Here is a 22,745-nt window from a genome sequence, read left to right on the forward strand (position 1 = left end):
TCACAGTGACTCAAGGATAGTTAGTTACTGTTGGGGCTGTGACAGAGCGGTGACGCTGCCAGCCAGGCCCACAGGTTGACGTTTATTGTCATGAGTCTTGTCCTGGGGGCTAAACTGAGCAATTTCCCCTTAGTTTGGCCAGCTGCAAAGTCAAAATTGACTATATTGAAGAATTCATGAAACAAAAATGTGATTTTTGGTCTTAAATAAAGGTTAATAAAAAATGATCTAGGCAAGTCAGTTAAGAACAAATTCTTATTTTCAATGACGGCCTAGGAACAGTGGGTTAACTGCCTTGTTCAGGGGCAGAAAGACAGATTTTTACCTTGTCAGCTCAGAGATTAGATCTAGCAACCTTTCGGTTACTGGCCCGATACTCTAACCACTGTTCCTAGGCCGTCATTGTAAATAATAATTTGTTCTTAACTGACTTGCCTAGTTAAATAAAGGTTAAAAAAAAAACACGAAGAGTTTGGTTTTCGACTAGCCACGTGCTAGAGTTATCGGCAGGCAGACGAGCAGTATTCATTGTTGTAGTACGGATGAAGCCTGAGCTGGAATGGAAAGCTAACTGAAGCTGGCTACCTTCAGAAAACCCTGAGTGGATCTAGCTTGCTTCGTAGTTTACCACTCTGGCCCTGATAAACCAGCCTGATTCTTTTTAAAGTACTAGACAGATTGAGACTAGCTGGGTGCTGAAGCTGAGTGTCTTCACTCAGGTGTTAAAGTATAGAGAGGCGCAGACAGAGAAAGCATAATCTTTTAAGTGGAGAACATGAATTCTTCTAAGTACAAAATACTGCTCCACAATCTCTGACAGACCGATCCGCCAGCACGATCAGAGGTGTGTCTTGCTGCCAGTATGAAAGCTAAAGTACAACAAGCCCAGGCCGCTTGGCTCCTGCAAACAGACAGACAGTATACAGACCCAGACACAGAGATACAATATTAACAGATATGCATAGTTTCCTTGCCTATTGAGGTTTCTAGCATGATAATACGAGAAAGAGTACAATTTTTCCCCCAAAGTTACAAAGACTGTTATATGCATAAAAAGGTTACGCAAAAATAAACCCCAATCCAGGTGAGTGAAGCCTACTTCATTAAGTCAGGGTAGCGCTAACAGCCCTGCAGTTGGGAGAGTAGTGGAAAGACACACACGTCATCACAAACACACCGACACACACACTATGGACCAGAAAAACAAGACCAACAGAGCCAGGTCCATTGACAGGGCTCCAGGCCTGGTTCCAGCAGAACAGGCTGAGTCCAGTCAGAACCCAGTGAAGGAGAGCCTTGACAGGCCCCCTGGGTCACTACTCACCACTGTAGAAGCGGATCATGCAGCTGAGGTCCGAGTTGGCCGCCTCTCTCTGAACCCGCAGAGGGTCCTGGTAGCCTATAGCAGCCAGGTAGTCATACACCATGTGGAGAGGGCGCTCAGAGGGGTCCAGCCTCCTACAGTGACAGAAATAGAAACCGTCAGGATATACGCCAATCACAATCAATACCCTTAACAGGCACCCAGATTCTCCTCGACACGTATAATTAAATTTGTACATCTTTGCCTCCACGCTTGGAATCCAACCAAAGGGGAATAGTTCTTCAACCATTTCTGGCACACATTTGCATGCGCGCAAGCACACACACTCACACACAAGCAGAGACATTCCAAGCCATCATTCCCTGTGTTATGACAGGTAAGGTCCAGAGGACAGCTGTCATGCCAATCAGCAGCGCTGGACACAGGTGTTTCACTTTCAGACTTGGGGAATTGCTGAGGCTCCTCTATCAAAACATTTACAGAGTCCGACTCCGTGCCGGATGTCAATCAAGCAGAGAGAGAAACTATCTCCGCACAGGTATCAGGTCCAAAGTTTGTAGTCAGATATGGAGGAAGAGCATCCTTAATCATATGAGGCACCTGCTAATGACCAACATGCACTCTAATAACAATAGCCTCTAAATAATGCGTCTGAATGGTATGGTGATGTGATGGAACCCCTTTCTTTTAATGTTCTGTGTGAGTCCTCTGCCTTATTGCCCTAATGAAATCATCAGCTCATTCCATGGCTAATCCTGTTAAGGGCCTCTCATGCTGCTATCAAACATGAGGTCTGCTGTGCCCGCAATCTGTGACCCCCAGCCTGTCACTGGCAATGGCACGCCTTCAACAACACCGCTGATCTGCACCTGAACACACCAAGGATATCTGCTACAGAACCACCGTGAAGACATTACAGCCAGAACCACTGTGAACCACTCAATAAAATGTGTGAGGGTATTTTTCACAATGACCCACTGTCTATGGAAGCCCCAGCTTTGCCCAATAATTCATAATATGCTGTAAATAAATAAGCCTCAGATTTGACAACTCTTTGTGGCATACAGTGTGTGATTGTGTTGCTTATTCTAACGCATCTGTAACGCAGGTCAAATAATGTTGAATTCTTATCGTTGCTAGTGAGATTCCAGTAACCAATCATATTATACTATTGATATGTTTAAATTGACAGCTATTACAATTCAGCTGTCAGAAGCTGTATGACGAGCAGTTTATTTTGAGCCAATCAAAACTAAATACTCTTAGTCCCTTTCCTAACCTCACGTTATAACACCAGTTGGCACCAACAAAAAAAAGTTAAATAAATAAAAGAGCTAGAGCTTCACGTAACGTGAAAAGCTACCGCCATTCGATGGAAGAAAAACGAAGTTTCAAATTGTTGAGAAGTTGTATAAAACTTCACTAAAAAAAGCGAGAACTGGATATTAACACTAATTTATCTATACATACGTGCTGTGAAGGGATTGAGGGAAAGATTGGCGCCAGGATTTGGTGAGTTCTCAAAAGGATAACAAGCTGATAGCGATTAGGCTAGCTAAGCTAATTCTAGCATTTTGTGCGTGTTCATACTGAACCAAGCATACGCACAAGCCGTTAACATTTAGGCTGGCTCAGTTATCGATCAATTGAAATAGCAAACGTTAGTGATCATGCATGGCAAACTATTTTAGTTTTCATACTTTTATAAAATGTGACTAAATAGCATCAATTTTGGTACACATATGTTTTAGATTACTTTATAAGAAATTACGTGTAGGTGTAAAGACTAGTACTTTTCATTTGCCCGGGCTAGTTATTGTTCAGTCCACATGAACTATAGTGATCTATAGTGCTATAGTTAGTGTAAAGCACTTTGACTAAGTTTTATTTTCTTATTCCTGAAAGAGATTAAAGCTAAGCACTATATTAATGGTTATATGAAAAGGTACTCATGGTATATATATATTGTGGGATCCTGTTTGTAAAACAGGTCAGGTTTTTTGAGTATGGATTCAGTTCTACCAAGGATGCCTGAACCCAGGACATCAATAACATTTGCATGCAAAGATTTATTTTCCTTGGAAAACACTCAATTTACACTGCCATACTACAGTGTGTTAGGATTTTTCTTACAAGGCATCATTCATTGCATTGGGATTGTTATAAGCACATGCTACACTTAAACACCTTTCAGTGTTTTTTTTGGCACAGTCACTCACATTCTATTCCATGTCATAGTGGTTTATTAGTCAGTATTTGTGAATTGAGTGGATTCATGTTTATTGTATTGCTATTGAACTTTGAAATCAGAGAGACCCTCGGATTAAGACAGAGTTGGGTGCACCCTAGTAAACTATAGGCAGGATATATGGCCGATATCTATTGTACCATTGATGTTCTTCAATATTTACGCAAGGTGATACGTTTTTTTTGGTAAGTATTCTTATTTACAAGCCAGCATTCTTTTCCTAAATGATTCAGTAGTCTGGTTTTCATTTCCCCCTACTGCTCCAGTAGCAAACCTAACTGGTCCATTACAGTTTAATCTTAAACAGTAGCCCATAGTGTTAAGCAATTGTTACACATGACCACTTTAGAAGAAGTCATCATTGGCTCTCTCCATACATTCTAAGAGAGAGACCCACCCTAGTCGGTAACGCCTGATAGCTAACTTCCAGCGCAGGTCCTCTATGTACTGTAGTTTATGATTACCATGACGCTAAGGCAGAAGTGACTAGTTTCCAGCCACAGCCCTTGTCACACCAGGGCGATGGTGAGGTGACACAGCGTCTGGTGGCTGCTGTGGCACTTCCTTGCCCACACTCCCTCTGCCAGCGGGGTCTAACAATCAGGATCATGTCTGCTGGTCACACACAGTCGTGGCCCCAGCACCTCACACAGGATTTAGACAGAACCCTGGCAGGCTCGGAGGGATGACTGTCAGTACAGGACTGCCTGTAGACCATTCACACAAGCTCTGAAAGCATGTACATTTATTCACAAATCCACTCGCCTCGTGGCCACGAGTACAGGAGGCTCTAAAATCTACAGTCGCTTAATCTCTCAAAAGACACAAAAGCTCCTTTCCTTCATTTGGGTAGCTAGATACTTTTCCTCAATTTGTTGTGTATATGTGGGTGTTTAGACATTATCCAGAATTTTGGTGAAGTATATATCTATTTTAAACCTAGCGCTTTGCGCAAGATGTGTCAAAGTGTAGTTCACACATGCATAATCTATGAGCAGAATTACTGTTTACCTCAATTATCTACAAAATCCCTAGTTTGAAAGGGATTTTACTGGAAGCTGTGCAGCGCCATTTTCCCTAAATTGTCCCCCACGTATGGCCAGCCCCCTAGCAATTAGAGTTTCAGCCAATGAGCTTTAGTTCCTCTGCATTTGAGTGACAGCTAGCAAGATGCACACAGCAGAGAGAGCGAGAAATAACGTGATGCACACATCTACACATTTTCTGGGACCATTTTTGGCTTCTAAGTGCTACTTTCAGAACTACTGGCTAAAAAGTATACAAAGTACCGGAAAAACTCTTACTATGGGCCTTGAAATTGTAATAACAAGAATACAACAAACACTAATAATAAAATCAAAAGGTACATGAAATGACTCAGTGTTGACACTTCCACCAGGCAGCACAGTTATCCAACAGTCTTCAGGGTGTGGGAGGAGACAAAATGGCACTACTGAGATAAATCTGACATTGTATCACCTGTATGTGAAATGACTTCGATCAGAGTTCCCTTAAGGAGAGAGAGGAGAAGCCTAGGTGGTTACAGAACCAAACCTGAGAGGTTTTCAGGCTCAAATAAGAAAGAAAGAGACATGCCTGTGCTGATCCAGTCTTTTCAGAAAAGCACTTTACCAGCATAGTGCTAAACTGCCAGTGCATATCCAGCTGTATTAATAGAATGTAGAAATGTAATTCACGTGGTAGAGGGCTCCAGCTGGTAAAATCAATATCATAGGGGGAGGTAAAGAGCATCCTACAGCAAGGTGTGTAATTCACTACAAATCTCAGTCATGTAATACCTTGTTTTTCTTCTGCACAACACTGAACCACATGACCCATTTAGTGCATCCTGCTGAGCGTTTAAACAAAAATAGTCTTAGAGGGAGTGAAAAGCATTCCCTTGCCTGGCCTGACCAAAAAAAGCCAAGAGGAGAGCAAGTGGGTGTAACCAGATTATAGCCTGTGTCAGAGGCATCATCATGAGGAGTGAAAATGTAAAAGTGCTGTCATAAACAGCTGTCAAGTCACTGTCCGTGTCAGAATACCCGTACTTGCGTTTCTAAATAGTAGGCGATTTGGATTTGGTATGCGAAACAAATGTTTTATAGTATGTGCATTTTCGAAAATGTTGTATGCTTTAAATGCCAGGATGTCATTCTCATTTTGGCTTTTCATCTAGTAGAATTCGCTGCACACTATTGAGGAAGAGAATGGTCTTTCGAGACTCACATGTGTTTGACAACAGCTGATAATCAGGTGAGGGGACGTGCTGTATCAAAATGAACGAATAGCGGTAATCAATGCAATTGTGCATTAGATGACACATTCTAATTAGAAGGAGCCTAATATACTGATATTTGTTGTTTACTGCATTCTTTTTTTTACTAAACAATACGTTCTAAATAGCATGTAGTACGATTATTACACAGGATGCAGTTTAAGTAAGTAGTAGGCAAGACAGATTTTGGACACGGCCACCGGAACGTGCAGAATTGTGGGCCACATAGGTCAGTCAAAGTCTAGATCTATGAGCCTGCTCCTGTTCTAGACAAGCAGCATAGTTCTCATAAGCACTCAAGAAAACAGAGTACAAACCTGGCACAATGTGTAAAAATAGAATGGAGGAGTCGGCAGTGCCAGAATGAGGTAATTTGTAACTACAACAGTATGAAAAGGTTTGAGACTGATGTAGCTTTGAGACTAGGTGAATAAAGCACAAAGAAGTGATATTGAACATGAATGGGATTGTTTAGAATTGGAATTTAACACTGTAGCAATAAATAGAACCAATGACACTATGAGAATGCCATCTAACATATTCAAGAGTTGTGAACATAACACCGTGGTACTAGACGTGAGTGTCAGTGGGAGAGGAGAGTTGTAAAGGTGAGTATTACCTGAGCAGGTCTCCATGGAGCTGCAGGTATAGTCCCTCTACTTCTCTCTGGGCACACAGCTCCTCCACCGTGGTAGTGGTGGAGCATAGCACCAGCCGCAGGTCTGCCTGGAGGGTGGAGGAGGCCTGTGGGCCCGAGGCTGGGGGCTGGGGGTCAACTGTTCCCCCGTACAGACACACACAGCCTCGCTGGGCATCCCCCTTCAGCCAATCCCGCTCCCGCGATCCAAAGCGGGTCTTCCTGGTAACACAGCCTCTGCTCCCATTCCTCTTCATGTTCCGCTGGAGAAACAAACATTAGCTGAAAAGACTGCCACCACCGATACACTGTAAATGTATTGGGCGTGTAAAAGAAGACAAGTTGTCTTGCAGCAGCCTTGCTCTGAATCAAGGATATCTCAAGCTGCATCATGTTCCAACACATCCAGAGGACAAATTCAATTAAGTCAATTTGTCAGGTTGGCAAAACAAAGTTCATTTAACATTTAACATTTACGTCATTTAGCAGACGCTCTTATCCAGAGCGACTTACAAATTGGAAAGTTCATACATATTCATCCTGGTCCCCCCGTGGGAAATGAACCCACAACCCTGGCGTTGCAAGCGCCATGCTCTACCAACTGAGCCACACGGGACCGACGGGAAGTTCAAATGAGATTACCTGCAAAAAGCTCATGGGCATTGGTGAACTTAAAACGGGGTCCTTGCTAAATCTGTGAGCCCAACTCTGAATGACGTGTGCAGCGTGTGTCAGAATCACTGGCCTTATTTTCAAATCTGGAGAAGCTCGGAACAAATATTTACACAGGGCAAGAATGGCACTGTGTGAACTGGACCCTGGCTTTTGAGACTGGTGACCAGGCATTAGGTCATTAGTCAGACACTGATGAAGTCATCCTCCCACGATGCCCTGCATTCCCACAGCTGCCCGGCACAGGCAGGCAGCTGCTGGCATCCACACTACACTGCACCGCAGCACACACACACACACACACAACAGAGGAGACAGCAGGGCCCCGAGCCGCAGCTCTTCAGCACGGCAGCTCCAAAGACACACACAACAGGCCTCAATGTGCAATGACAACACACACAGCTCAATGGGTGACAGGCAACATATGCACACACTCTCTCCCAAAAGCAGAGAACCTCACTATGTGCAATGACAACATATACATCAATGGCGACAGGCAACAAAGGCACACACCACAGGTCTCTCTATGTGAGTCTACAAGACGGGCAAACTCATTCACAGAGAGGCTGCCACGACCCTGAGCATCGACAATTTCCCAGACAGTCATTGCCCTCATTTCACTCCATCACCCCTACAACCATCCAAGGCCAGAGGGCAAAGAAAATCTGTCAAATAAAGCTCCAACGACTCAGTGATCAGAAGATCAATTAACAAACCATGTTCTGAGATGTCAAACAGGGATAAACATCAGTGCATTCATTAAGTATTCAGACCCCTTGACTTTCCACATTTTGTTATGTTACAGCCTTATTCTAAAACACAGCCTCATCAATCTACACACACAAATACCCCATAATCACAAAACAGGTTTAGAATTTTTTGCACCATATTTACATAACATTCAGACCCTTTGCTATGAGATTTGAAATTGAGCTCAGGTGCATCCTGTTTCCACTGATCATCCTTGAGATGTTTCTACAACTTGATTGGAGTCCACCTGTGGTAAATTAAATTGTTTGAACATGATTTGGAAAGGCACACGTGTCTATATAAGGTCCCACAGTTGACAGTGAATGTCAGAGCAAAAACCAAGCCATGAGGTCGAAAGAATTGTCCAGCTCTGAGACAGGATTGTGTCGAGGCACAGATCTGGAGAAGGGTACAAAAAAAATGTATGCAGCATTGAAGGTCCCCAAGAACACAGTGGCCTTCATCATTCTTAAATGGAAGAAGTTTGAAACCCCCTAGAGTTGACTCTTCCTAGAGCTGGCCACCCGGCCAAACTGAGCAATCGGGGGAGAAGGGCCTTGGTCAAGGAGGTGACCAAGAACCCGATGGAAACTCTGAAAGTGCTCCAGAGTTCCCCTGTGGAGATGGGAGAACCTTCCAGAAGGCCAACCATCTCTGCAGCACTCCACCAAATCAGGCATTTATGGTAGAGTGGCCAGACAGAAGCAACTCCTCAGTAAAAAGGCACAACAGCCCACTTGGAGTTTGCCAAAAAGGCACCTAAAGGACTCAGACCATGAGAAACAAGATTCTCTGGTCTGATGAAACCAAGATTGAACTCTTTGGCCTGAATACCAAGCGTCACGTCTGGAGGAAATCAGGCACCGCTCATCACCTGGCCAATACCATCCTTACGGTGAAGTATGGTGGTGGTAGCATCATGCTGTGGGGATTTTTCAGTGTCAGGACCAAGGGAAATAGGAACAGAGCAAAGTACAGAGATCCTTGATGAAAACCTGCTCCAAAGCGCTCAGGACCTCAGATTGGGGCAAAGGTTCACCTTCCAACAGGACAATGACCCTAAGCACACAGCCAAGACAACGCAGGAGTGGCTTTGGGACAAGTCACTGAATGTCCTTGAGTGGCCCAGCCAGAGCCCGGACTTGAACCCGAGTAAAGGGTCTGAATACTTAAGTAAAATGTAATATTCCCGATTTTTATTTTTGGTAAATTTGCCAACATTTACCCTGTTTTTGCTTTGTCATTAAGGGGGTATTGTGTGTGGATTGAGGGAAATAAACTATTTAATCCATTTTAGAATAAAGCTGTAATGCAACAATTTAAAAAAAAGTCAAGGGGTCTGAATACTTTCAGAATGCACTGTACCTGAATTTGTCCAATAGAAACTCATTTGCAACTGTTGGACTAAAGATTACACCCTAGATCAGCTAAATGCAGGCAAGAGTGTGCAAGGCGGTTTTGAATGTGTAGCGGTCACCTTGATTACTAAAAAGAATCTCGACAGGTGCACCTGCCGTGTAAACTTTCATTCATAGGCTAGTTTAACGAACCTCATGATGAGTAGGTACAGGGAAAGTATCATGGAGTAGCCTAAACCTATTGAGGTTACATTGAGCTGGGTGAATAAAATATGAATGACAGTCAACCAATATGCTGTAATAGAAATAAGGCCATGCTCATGAAAAACAATTATCATCCTCTATCATCATAATGGCACCAACCGCCACTGATGTGTATAAACTCACCACTCATTGGTTTAAATCTTGGTTGGTTGAATACACGGCTACTGTTAGTTGCAGCAGCAGCCATTCATGATTCAATGAACATAAAATGTAATGGTCCTTCCAATGAAGTTGTCTTTTCGATATTTATTATTAGTGCAATTGTAACTGGAATGTGTCATTCTCCATGACAATATCACATGAGAGATTGGTGAGATAAGCAGTCTATCCATAGAAGCATGGATGAGTTTCATGTCAGCCTATGAAATTTATTTTCTAAATTATTATGCATGGGGATAATTGGCACAAGCCATTATGATTTATGTAAATGGGCCTAATGGGTTCATGAGTGACATAATGGCGGAAGAACAGCACACGAATGAGTAAGGAAACAGTTAATCACATGTCTTGTCAATTGTGCTTGCTCACTGAGGGCTCGAAACTACTGAACAATCTCAGTCCAAGATTTCGATGGGGCCTACCGGTGGTCCGTTAGCCTATGCAAAACCGAGTCAATAGGCTATTTAAGAATTTCAATGTGGTTTTTATCCAATGACAAACATGTAGCCTAAATGGCGAAACACATTGAAAAGTTTACAAACGTTACTCTATCCATAATAGCTTAAGCTATTCATTTTCAGCAATAAACAGCAAGTTAAATCGTGTTTTGACATGTTCTGATCTATAGCCTAGGCTATACTGTTGTCATATTTGCAAATGATACACAACAGCAAATATAGTATGAAACATTTACAGTAGGATAGACTAACAGCTTAGCACGACAATATGTAGCAACATCTCGAACGACTGCCTACTGTAACAGTTCAGTCAAATGTTTTTGTTACAATCTAGAAAGAGCTACAGTGAAAGGAAGCTGCTGGCGATATGGTTCGATACATTGTTGCACTCAACGCTATACTTTCAAAGCCAACATAATTATCACTATATAAGAGAACATCAATGATGCTCAAACTGGATGACGCGTGAGTATAATTTCACACGCACTTCGGCCCTGTTAGAACCGGGAACTGTGCGATTGTAGTATTTTGATAAACCTTCAAATTTGACCTGCTTGATAGTTACCTTTAGAACGCGTATCCCCGTTCCGACACGGTTTCCTGTACCATTGCGGTCGCCACGACCTGGAGCTTGATTAGATCCCGCTTCGTAAACCAGTGTGTCCGTACAACCCCTGCTATCTTCGACACCACCTTTTTTTCGCTCCATGACGGTGCCATTGACCGTGCCCGGTATATTATCTTCTTCCTTCATTTGCATGTGTATATTTAACTACAAAACCCCCAAAAGAACGTGGAACATGACTGGTAAATTCCAATACATGCGGCAGCTGAAAAATACCATTCTCGTTCGGTGCGACGCCATAACGACTCTGAACCTCACCGCTGTCAGATAGACCCAATCAATAAACATTAGAGAGGCAGGGTAACATATTATTCATAAGGCACTGCCCATTTCAGAGTCGAGGCGTACTGAATTATTCATTAGGTTTCCTATACACCTATTACACGTGTGCTTTACCGCATTAACTGTCTTGCGATTTTGATTTAATGCACTCAATGTACAGTCGTGGCCAAAAGTTTTGAGAATGACACAAATATTAATTTCCACAACGTTTGCTGCTTCAGTGTCTTTAGATATTTTTGTCAGATGTTACTATGGAAAACTGAAGTATAATTACAAGCATTTCATAAGTGTCAAAGGCTTTTATTGACAATTACATGAAGTTAATGCAAAGAGTCAGTGTTGACCCTTCTTTTTCAAGACCTCTGCAATTCGCCCTGGCATGCTGTCAATTAACTTCTGGGCCACATCCTGACTGATGGCAGCCCATTCTTGCATAATCAATGCTTGGAGTTTGTCAGAATTTGTGGGTTTTTGTTTGTCCACCCGCCTCTTGAGGATTGACCACAAGTTCTCAATGGGATTAAGGTATGGGGAGTTTCCTGGCCATGGACCCAAAATATTGGTGTTTTGTTCCCTGAGCCACTTAGTTATCACTTTTGCCTTATGGCAAGGTGCGCCATCATGCTGGAAAAGGCATTGTTCATCACCAAACTGTTTCTGGATGGTTGGGAGAAGTTGCTCTCGGGGATGTGTTGGTTCCATTCTTTATTCATGGCTGTGTTCTTAGGCCAAATTGTGAGTGAGCCCACTCCCTTGGCTGAGAAGCAACCCCACACATGAATGGTCTCAGGATGCTTTACTGTTGGCATGACACAGGACTGATGGTAGCGCTCACCTTGTCTTCTCCGGACAAGTTTTTTCCCATATGCCCCAAACAATCGGAAAGGGGATTCATCAGAGAAAATGACTTTGCCCCAGTCCTCAGCAGTCCAATCCATGTACCTTTTGCAGAATATCAGTCTGTCCCTGATGTTTTTCCTGGAGAGAAGTGGCTTCTTTGCTGCCCTTCTTGACACCAGGCCATCCTCCAAAAGTCTTCACCTCACTGTGCGTGCAGATGCACTCACACCTGCCTGCTGCCATTCCTGAGCAAGCTCTGTACTGGTGGTGCCCCGATCCCGCAGCTGAATCAACTTTAGGAGACGGTCCTGGCACTTGCTGGACTTTCTTGGGCGCCCTGAAGCCTTCTTCACAACAATTGAACCGCTCTCCTTGAAGTTCTTGATGATCCGATAAATGGTTGATTTAGGTGCAATCTTACTGGCAGCAATATCCTTGCCTGTGAAGCCCTCTTTGTGCAAAGCAATGATGACGGCACATGTTTCCTTGCAGGTAACCATGGTTGACAGAGGAAGAACATGATTCCAAGCACCACCCTCCTTTTGAAGCTTCCAGTCTGTTATTCAATCTCAATCAGCATGACAGAGTGATCTCCAGCCTTGTCCTTGTCAACACTCACACCTGTGTTAACGAGAGAATCACTGACATGTCAGCTGGTCCTTTTGTGACAGGGCTGAAATGCAGTGAAAATGTTTTTTGGGGATTCAGTTCATTTGCATGGCAAAGAGGGACTTTGCAATTAACTGCAATTCATCTGATCACTCTTCATAACATTCTGGAGTATATGCAAATTGCCATCATACAAACTGAGGCAGCAGACTGAAAATTAATATTTGTGTCATTCTCAATTTTTGGCCACGACTGTAGGCGATTTCTTATAATTGCCCTAGAGGCTTATGATACTTACATTTTGAAAAATGGTATATCTTTACATAAGCACTCATCAAATTATTCCTCATAGGGAATCAGAGCAGCCAATATCCCATTTCATTATGGTCTAAATTGGAACAAGTAGATTAATGACAAAAATACCCTGTTAAAAAGGCATGTCAAGATATGTCAATAAGGCAGGCCTGGGCTAGGGGTATGTGGTTAAATAAAGGCTAAAGGTTAAATAAAAATAAAATGTTTAAAAAAAAGGGGGGGTGAATGAGGTAACCAAGGCACTCATGTCTCTTCAGGGTCATGGAAAAGCAGTATAGGGGGTGGGTCTGAAACAGCAAATTCAGCCAGGTATCTTTCAAGCACCACTTGCCTGTTGCTTCATGACTTCTCCCTTGAGTTGTCCTCTTGAGTACTGAACTTATAGCAATGTCCAGCCAATGGGTTCATCAGCAGACATCAATATACCACAACTGTAAAAGCAAACAGATGTGTTCAAGTGGTGCATGAGAGAATCCTGTCACTTCCATTCCACCTGGATCACTGTTAATTGACTCCCATGACTTGGCTTCTTCCACTACTGTAGTTTGTTTGGCTCACAGAAAATCAATACTCAACTACCTGCCCACACAGAGGTACTTTTAACAGCTTGGACTTGATAATGTTCCTCAAAAGCAAATCAAGAATCACTGACCTAAGAAACTACTCCCGTGGAAACAGATACTGGAACTTTGATCGAAATTCTCCTTGTTTGTACGCTGCTCCAACCTCACTGTGACTCAATCTAGTTTAGTAGGACAAGTAGCCTATGTATACTGAAACATGTCAGATAGGCTATGTTAAGCTGAAAACATCTGTGTAGGCCTGTTCTAAATCAGTTATGTAGGTGAACCCCATTTGTAACTATACTAAACAAAAATAAATGCAACACGCAACAATTTCAAAGATTTTACAGAGTTATAGTTCATAAAAGGAAAATCAGTCAATTTAAATAAATTCATTAGGCTCTAATCTATGGGTTTCACATGACTGGGAACACAGATATGCATCTGTTGGTCACAGATACCTTAAAAAAATGTAGGGGCGTGGATCAGAAAACCAGTCAGTATCTGGTGTGACCACCATTTGCCTCATGCAGTGCGACATCTCCTTCGCATAGAGTTGATCAGGCTGTTGATTGTACCTGTGGAATGTTGTCACACTCATCTTCACTGGCTCTGTGAAGTTTCTGGATATTGGCGGAAACTGGAACACACTGATCCAGAACATCCCAAACATCAATGGGTGTCATGTCTGGTGAGTGTGCAGGCCATGGAAGAACTGAGACATTTTCAGCATCCAGGAATTGTGTACAGATCCATGTGACATGTGGCTGTGCATTATGCTGAAACATGAGGTGATGGCAGCAGATTAATGGCACGACAATGGGCCTCAGGATCTCGTCACCTCTGTCCATTCAAATGGTCATTGATAAAATGCAATTGTGTTCGTTGTGTGTAGCTTATGCCCGCCCATACCATAACCCCACCGCCATCATGGGGCACTCTGTTCACAACGATGAGATCAGCAAACCACTCGCCCACACGACGCCATACACGTGGTCTGCGGTTGTGAGGCCGGTTGGACGTACTGCCAAATTCTCTAAAACGGCGTTGGAGGCGGCTTATGGTAGAGAAATGAACATTGAATTATCCGGCAACACCTCTGGTGGGCATTCCTGCAGTCAGCATGCCAATTGCACTCCCAAAGAGTTGACAAATTAATGATTCTGGTCAACAATTTTGTTTGACTTTTTATTTATACCCTTGATCATCATTTCCTCCAACCCAAAGACAATAATACACAGCATAAGTCTAAAATATCCCATGTATTTTACAGCCTCTCAGCTTTAATCATCATTATTCATATTTTCAGTCCATTCACACCCACTTTGAAGACATGGGACTCTGATTCAGTTCAAAATGTTAAACCTGTCTGGAAAAGTGAATTTCAAAAAATGTTTTTTTCCTCCCCATCTCAAATCAGATATGTTGTATAGTCGGGATAAATCTGAGGGTTACATATAGATTCTCTTTCAAAAGTACAATGGACGCGTTATGATTTCACAGGGAAAGTGATAATAGTGGCTAAAGTCAGATGCGCCTTCAAACCGCTTTACACACAGAATTCACCTGGCCAAATATAGAAGTAAAAAACAATTACATCCGAATGAGTGGTGTGCACTTTAAACTTCCCCCCCAAAATAAAAATACCCTCAACATTTTCAAATGTACAACCCAACAAGGTGGTGTGTTGAATTTGTTGAAAATATTTGAACTTTTCTTGCATTTCAAAGAGGATTACATAAAGAGTAGAAATGACACTATTTACATTGGCTCTCACATGCAGCTCAGAAGTTGTGAATTGAAATCATTGCAGCCAATTTCATGTCCTACCAGGTGACTGTAGCAAGACATGCCAACACTCTCAGAGATATTTACACACACGTATACTGGCTGATTACACAAACTAAACACATCAAAAGCTGCTCAGACCTCTGAGGGGTTCTTTCCTTTACAAATGTCCTATTTAAGATGCAGTGTCCAAACCAATGGGATTTCACCTTCATAAGCATTTCTCCTTTAAAACTATATGGGGGCACTGTATCCTTAAAAGCGTTAACTGGTCAAACATGATTGACACAGGGTCATGCTGACGGAATCGAACCGATTAAAAACAAAACATTCAAGACAAGATACAAGTATGAGATGTCTTTCCCTTCCCTATAGCCTTATATATCTTGACCAGCTCCCCCTTGTGGAAATGAGCTCACAGCACAGCTAACATGCAGCTTTAGCTCAGTGTTATAGTTGTGTCATATCACAAGGACAGGTTAAGCAGCACTGCATTAAGATCACAGGTCTTCTGAAAAAAATGTAGACACCAAAAGGCCATACACACAGCAGAGAGATCAGCCTCACACTTCAGTCCTGATTTTAGAATTGGATTTCAATAAATAGAAAGGATCACATTTCATCTTAGAGAGCCTGAACATCATCTACCCCGCTGGCCGGTTCCTTGTAACAGAACCAGGCCTATTCTCTGCTCTCTCTACAAACCAGTCCATAAGACGGGTTCCTTAATGCAGTCATCAGGAGCGATGAACAGACTCAGTAATAGAGTGGATGATGACAGGCAGCCAAGAGCACCTTGTATCTGTCAACCCCAAGAGAGGACAAGCACCTAACTACTTAATGAATCATATACACCACACAGATTAAACCTCTCATAACACTCAGGATATTCAATCTCCACCTTACAATAAAAGGTATGTGCAACAGCATCACAAGGGTAAAAAAAGAAGAAGACCTCAACACTTCAGAGAAACTCTGGGCCCATTCTCATGTCTCTGAAATCCAATACAATTAACGTGGGGAGGTGAGATGCCAGATGGATGGGGAGAGAATCTATAGGACCGGAGAAAAAACAGAATGACCTGCGAATAGGAGACTTAAAAAGGGGTCCAACAATGAGAATCGCTCTCTTAGAAGGACCATGTGCACTGTAGGTAGGTCATCCATCCATTAATTAGCTTGCATGTCTGACAACATACATTTTCTCCAATTACTTTTGCTGGGAAAGAAAAAAAACGATAAAGCACATTACATACCAAAGGAGGCATTACAGCATCTTAGCAAGAGGCCTACTCTTAAGGAGCATATGAAAACAGATTAGGCCTTTGAGGACCACGAATACCGACAAGGTGCCACCTCGGTCACTGTGCAGCACTGTGCTCAGCTCACAGACCTCTCAGTAGTACAGTACATCACTCACAGACAAAACCAGTTCTGCCCAACCAAACCATAAGAGGACATTAAGAAACCAACAGCCTACTCACCCACTAAATCATCAGAAAATAGAAGATACGTCCAAACTTCAAGAATATGATGAGAATGCAGCTCATTTGCATCGTTTCCAGATGATTATTTTTTACATATATGTATACAATTATATCCTTAGCTAATCTGCATCAGTCTTCAAATGGGGTTTTATTTCATTTGATCATCTTTTGTTGTTTCGGTTTACAATAATATACAATGTACAGGCAGCCGATTATATCTTTTGCGATGACTGATGAAATAGGGAAGTCTTTTCTTTAGACCATATTGTTGACTAAGATCTATTCAGACAATATACACCGTGAGTAATTGGAAGTCTTAGAAAATAGTTGGTATCTAAAAAAAAGGGATGAAAGAAAAGATATTTGACAAATCTTAAAAGCCCTCAATATATACAGAAAAAGCCAATATAGCATTGTCAAAACAGAAAAAAAGTTAACTGATAGAATTAAATCATTTTCTCCATATATACACATTGCGCAAAAATATTTCCAAAGCTTATTTCCAAAGCTAATAGCATCTCCGATTTGGTCACAAATGTTTGATAGTGTAGCATAGTGAATATCAATAAGCATATAGTGCGATTGAACATCTGAAGGTCTAAACACATACAGCATCATGGGGCAGCTAAGCGTGTTAGTAATGAGATGTCCTACAGGTGCCCACTTGATTGCAGATCATACAGAAGACTAAATACAGCTATCCAGGTACTGTACTGTTGATAGTTAACAGGAAGAGAAAACATTGTGAGGTATTCAGGTTAATGTTTCCGACAGCTTGGTCGGGATTCTGATTTGGAGAAGTATGACAGCCAAGGAATCACACCAAGCTACACTGATATCCGACTACATCATTTCCACTCTAAATGCCAGAAAATCAGAGTGAGATGTCTCTAAAATCAAAGGTCACATTCTTCTTCGACTCCTTCCATCCAGCCTGTCCGTCTTGCCTGCTCTCTAGTCAGGATATTACCCACAATAAGCACTCCCTGACACTCAAACCCTCTTCACACAGATCAGATGAGACCAGTTTAGGGACTTCCCATCTAGTTATGTCAAAAGGCACATCATTTTGATATCGGGCAATAACGTTTAAGTCAAATCACTGCAAAAAAAACAAAATCATAATACCACAAAAATAGTGCCAACAAAATGGCCAGCGCCCTCAAAGAGAGCCACAGAAAAAGACTGCAAAGAAAAAGCATTCAGTGCATATAACTACATTCAAAATAGACTTAATGTACATACGTAAGTGTCATCTCTAGGCTGGCTATGTCCAGCCAGGTTAATAGTCTAAAAAGAGACAGACGTTTTGACGTCCCAAAGCTGTGAATCTTACATTTTAGGCTGTTTGTTCAGTTGCGTGGAAGATTCAAATACTTACAAAGTTAATATTCAATGAATCTCTGTTTAAGGATTTGCCTATAACTAAGATGTGTCTCAGACCCGCACTGATATACAATATCCATATTGCTTCAATAACCTCAGCTTGATCTAAGCAATTAATTGTTGAATTTAACAAGATGGCTTGAATAAACTGTAAATAGTGCCCATCTATGTGAGAAAAACAGTGCTATACAGGGCAGTCAAACAAAGCAGAAATGTCCATCCTCTAGATTCCACCTCAGAAAATAAACTTTTTCAAGATAGCGGCGTACTATGGTTACCAAACTGCTGACAAAACTAAAGAAAATGGAACCATACTGTGTGTTTACCAGTCCATGACAAACAAACACACTCCAGCCTTCAAAATATGCACTTTATCCATTTACAGTATCTCAACCCTGCTGAGAGGCCTCTCTGGCCAACCAAGGTGAATGGGATTCAAACAACTCTCAAACTGACTTCAACAGAGAAAACTGATGGAATTCAAAACGACTCCACACATCTTTTGCCTTCTAAATCACTCATGAGATAGAGGGTCAAATTAAGTTTCCCCCAAAATTAATGAGTGCTCTGGGTCTTTAAAACCTTTCTGCTGCCAAAGTTAATGGATATAAAAGAGGGGAAAAGTCATCATGTGAATGTTTGTATAATCTCAGTTACCCCAGAACTAAAATCTCACTAATTTGGTCAGCTGCGTGATGTAGTTGTGGGACCATACGTATTAGAAATTGGGAGTTCCCGTATTAGAAAGCCCCCCCACTTCCACCAACTTCCCCACACAAGCGAAGCAGTCAAAGTTCAAGCACCGCCTTCGGCCAATCCTGATACATCCAAATAATCAGTGACAAACTGATCCTACGCATTCCATCCCGACAGATTCTTCGGTTTACACCCAGAATCTGTTCACCAGAGATTAACCTTTGTATTGCAACTGAAGACCTTGCATTTGAAGCATAGAGCTGGAGATCTTTATAACAGAATGTGTTATAGTCACTTTGGAGACCAAACTAGATTAAATACTGAGAGCCGAAGTACTCCAAGTTTCCAAACCCAATTGGGAAAGTGGTGAATGGACAGTGTGCAAATTTCATAGAGTTAATTAAGTTGCATCTCATTCAGGCTTGAAAATAGAAAAAAAAATACCCATGTTAAATTCCTGTAAGATTAAAAACATGAAACAAAAGAAAAAACAGACTGCTTAAACAAGTGCATAGCCAACAGCTATTTTCTATGGTGGCTTAGAGGGGTGGGCATACCACAGAGAGTGCAATGTGGGCGTACGTGCATTGAGAGGGCGAGGAGATGGAAATAGTGGCAACTGCAAAGCAGACAGATTGAGGTGAAACCAATCAAGGAAAAGAAGGGTGAGTAAATGTATATGTTTTCACATATTTCTGGTGATGTCTATCGTCGTTGTTGTGGTTGTCGTCATCATGGTCTTCATACCATCTTTTTTTTGTGTGTTTGACATTCCGCTGCTTCCCATGCAACCCCAGGGCAGCAGTCTGCAGTGATGTCACAGATGGATCAGTCGGGGTAAAGGGGGGGAGGGGAGAATCTTTCCCATAGTTCCCTTGGCGGGGTCTTTAAGAGCGAGAGGGCACAGTCATCATTGCCAGGACTGAGGAGGAAAGTTGTTGACCTCGGCCAGGTCTTGGACAGGTGAGCCTTTGTGGGTGTACGTCAGCTTGACCCTCATGCGGAGTTGTTGCTGTAAATCATGAGAAAGACATGTTTATTAAAGCAATATGAACTACTCAATGTAGAGCTGAACTCTATAGGAGCCCTCTGCACTAAATTCCTCTGATAGCACCAATAGATCAGGAAACTGAATAAGAATGTGAGGAAGATGAGGACAGACAGGAACATCTCTTACCTTCTGTGGGTTGAGAACTCTGATGACCTGTGTGACGCTTCCCTGGTTGAGTGCTGGGACAATATTACTGCTAGGGGACAAGAGCTGCAGCTGGAATGTCTGAAGGAGAGGAACACAGAGCTTAAAAGACTGCTCCTGCCAAGTCTGCTTCGTAGGACATGCGCCTGCATATTCCCAACGTTCACTAAGCTGTACATTGCTACAAAGGTCAATCATAGAACCACACATATATTTTGTAATATTACATAGTTATACAAAATGTGACTGTCAAGTCATGGCTCACCTTTGGTACTGCAGCCTGGAAAACAAACTCTGTCATGTCAGCCTCGGTGGTGTTGGTGGCGTGGATAGTGATGACTGCTATGTTCGGGTTCGGGTTGGTCCTCTCAAAGGTTAACTCTATTTTCAAGCCATTCTTGCTATACGCTGTCATGGGGGGAATAGCTAAAGACAAGAACGCACAAGTCAATACAATTCAGAGTGAAAAAGTAGTACCAAACATAACCCCCAAAAAACATTGTATGAACTTGTATAAGGTTGCATTGTTTTGAAAGGGATACATAGGGACACAGAGTACTCCACATACAACACCCGTTCTGCCAGTCACATTCTGTTAAAGGTCCCCAAAGTACACACATCCCTGGGTCGCTCCTCTTTTCAGTTCACTGCAGCTAGCGACTGGAAAGAGCTGCAACAAACACTCAAACTGGACAGTTTTATCTCAATCTCTTCATTCAAAGACTCAATCATGGACACTCTTACTGACAGTTGTGGCTGCTTTGTGTGACATATTGTTGTCTCTACCTTCTTGACCTTTGTGCTGTTGACTGTGCCCAATGTTTGTACCATGATTTGGGCTGCAACCATGTTGTGTTGCTATCATGTTGTTGTTATGCTGTGTTGCTACTATGCTGTGTTGTCATGTGATGCTGGCTTGCTATGTTGTTGTCTCTCTTGTTGTGATGTTTGTTTTGTCCTATGTTTATATTGTAAATAAAATTTCTTTAAATCCCAGGCCCCCTCATCCCCACAGGAGGCCTTTTGCTAGGCCGTCATTGTAAATAAGAATTTCTTCTTAACTGACTTGCCTAGTAAAATAATAAATCAAATTTAAAAAATAAACATGGGGGGAGAGGGGTTTGGATCAAATGACAAATTTGAAAGCTTCCCTGATGAGCGCTAGCTCTCACCTGCTGAAGTATCATTAAACAGGGGCTGTGAGGAGAGGCCATCCAGGAGGAAGGGGGGCTGGGAGATGGGCACAGAGGGGGCAGGAGCTGGATCACCTAGGGAGGGGGACAACAACACAGGGGGTTCCAACAGGGTACAGGGAACCACACACAGACATAAGTGATACCACTAGTGATAGTTCACAAGACAAGTTGATTCCTGACCAAGTCAAGCAGGATGTGGAGTGACTAATGTGGTTTCTTGATGAAGGAAGGTACAGGGCAGGTGAAAGAGAGAATGGGTGAAAGAGAAAATAAGAAACCAATCAAGTTGCCCTAACCAAGGACCACGGTTGGTCCACCTGTGCTTTGGGCTGGAGGGAAATAAAAGGAGAGAGAGATAGAGACTGTGGTCCTACCAGACAGTGAGAGGTCCCCCAGTAGGTCGAGCAGCTCTCCTCCAGCCGAGGCAGGCTTGGTGGGCAGGGTGGTTTGGATCACAGGCACCACATCATTACCTCCCAGCAGGTCTAACAAGTCATTAGCCTGGAACAGAAGAGAAACTAAATCATAAAGCACATGTAGACTGAACCTGTAATACAAGGCGGATTTGCAGATTAAACCTGTAATACAGGGAGGTTTTGCAGATTAAACCTGTAATACAGAGAGGATTTGGACAAAACATCAGTGCTCTGAATAACATCTCATTTACGCTTTGTTTTAAAACATGGTAAAATATTTATAACTCAAAAAAGGAAAATGTAGACTACTTTATATAATCTATAGATTGACATGCCCAGCAGTTTAATTTTCCTACCAGCAGGGGTCCTTGTTTGACCAGTTTGTAAAAGCATTAGCAGACTTACTCTGATTTGTGGACTTTCACCACATGAATAGAAATTAAAAAACTTAAAGAATGTGCGTGAGTGTACGTGTATTCGTGCGTTTTAAAGAGCTTAAGGGATCGACTCAATCTGTATCGCTGAAGATCTGCGCTACAGCGCAAACTACATTTTACAAAATGTTCCCGCACCAGCAAAGACCGCATTCACGGTAAAAGCTGCTACATTTGTCATCTCAAACAGGAATTACCTTTACATTTCATTTGCGTATAACGCTGAACTTCAGTGATTCGGATTGAATCAGATGTTGATCCACTGATTCAGCTACACATCGTCTGTGACAGAAAACCTCCCAGCAATGGTTAGTACAGATATGTCATGTGACCTTGCCCTCACCTGGTTGGCTGGCTGGGTGACTAGGGGCAGGTGTTTTGTGTCAGGCATCGAGGCCTCTGTCTCCCCATTGGTCTGCACGATCTCTGTAGGGCCGTTGGAGGCCGTTTTCTCCATGATGGGCATTCGCTCCAGTAAGGCAGGCCTTTAGAGAATGAGAGAGGGGGGGGGGGGGGGGGGGGGGAATAGGTACATTTCCTTGACTTAATGGTAACTAAACAAGGGGAAGCACCAATCATTTCTACAGAAAAGTGCTTGTAATGAATGGGAATACATTTTGGAGCATACTCACCTCATGTGATCATATTTCTTGAAAAGTGCATTGTACTCCACAGCTCTCTGTTGCAGCTCCACGTCGATGCTGCTGCCGTATATTGACACCACCTTCTTGATTCGGCTGGAGATTAAGACAAAAATGTTAACCT

At 42.5% G+C, this 22,745-nt stretch overlaps 2 protein-coding genes across 3 annotated transcripts in view; both read right to left on the reverse strand.

The window, feature by feature from the left end:
• LOC120056142 (PH domain leucine-rich repeat-containing protein phosphatase 2-like) overlaps nt 1-10,725 on the reverse strand; it is a 50,071-nt gene extending 39,346 nt beyond the window's left edge. The window contains exons 1-3 of one of the 2 annotated variants that reach the window (XM_039004356.1): nt 10,714-10,725; nt 6,470-6,750; nt 1,325-1,458 (exon numbers count right to left, since the gene is read on the reverse strand). In XM_039004356.1, coding sequence (XP_038860284.1) covers nt 1,325-1,458; nt 6,470-6,744 — 409 coding nt within the window. In that variant the 5' untranslated portion in view covers nt 6,745-6,750; nt 10,714-10,725. Of the gene's footprint in view, nt 1-1,324; nt 1,459-6,469; nt 6,751-10,713 lie in introns of those variants that run through there. The other variant, XM_039004349.1, reaches the window with a different exon arrangement.
• A 3,826-nt stretch (nt 10,726-14,551) lies between these two features.
• Nucleotides 14,552-22,745, reverse strand: part of LOC120047122 (AP-1 complex subunit gamma-1-like) — a 32,363-nt gene continuing 24,169 nt past the window's right edge. The window contains exons 16-22 of the mRNA XM_038992663.1: nt 22,613-22,717; nt 22,324-22,465; nt 21,505-21,631; nt 21,107-21,202; nt 20,200-20,360; nt 19,917-20,015; nt 14,552-19,751 (exon numbers count right to left, since the gene is read on the reverse strand). Coding sequence (XP_038848591.1) covers nt 19,650-19,751; nt 19,917-20,015; nt 20,200-20,360; nt 21,107-21,202; nt 21,505-21,631; nt 22,324-22,465; nt 22,613-22,717 — 832 coding nt within the window. The 3' untranslated portion in view covers nt 14,552-19,649. The remainder of the gene's footprint in view (nt 19,752-19,916; nt 20,016-20,199; nt 20,361-21,106; nt 21,203-21,504; nt 21,632-22,323; nt 22,466-22,612; nt 22,718-22,745) is intronic.

Source organism: Salvelinus namaycush, chromosome 1 (assembly GCF_016432855.1).
Source record: "Salvelinus namaycush isolate Seneca chromosome 1, SaNama_1.0, whole genome shotgun sequence".
NCBI classification, from domain to species: Eukaryota; Metazoa; Chordata; class Actinopteri; order Salmoniformes; family Salmonidae; genus Salvelinus; species Salvelinus namaycush.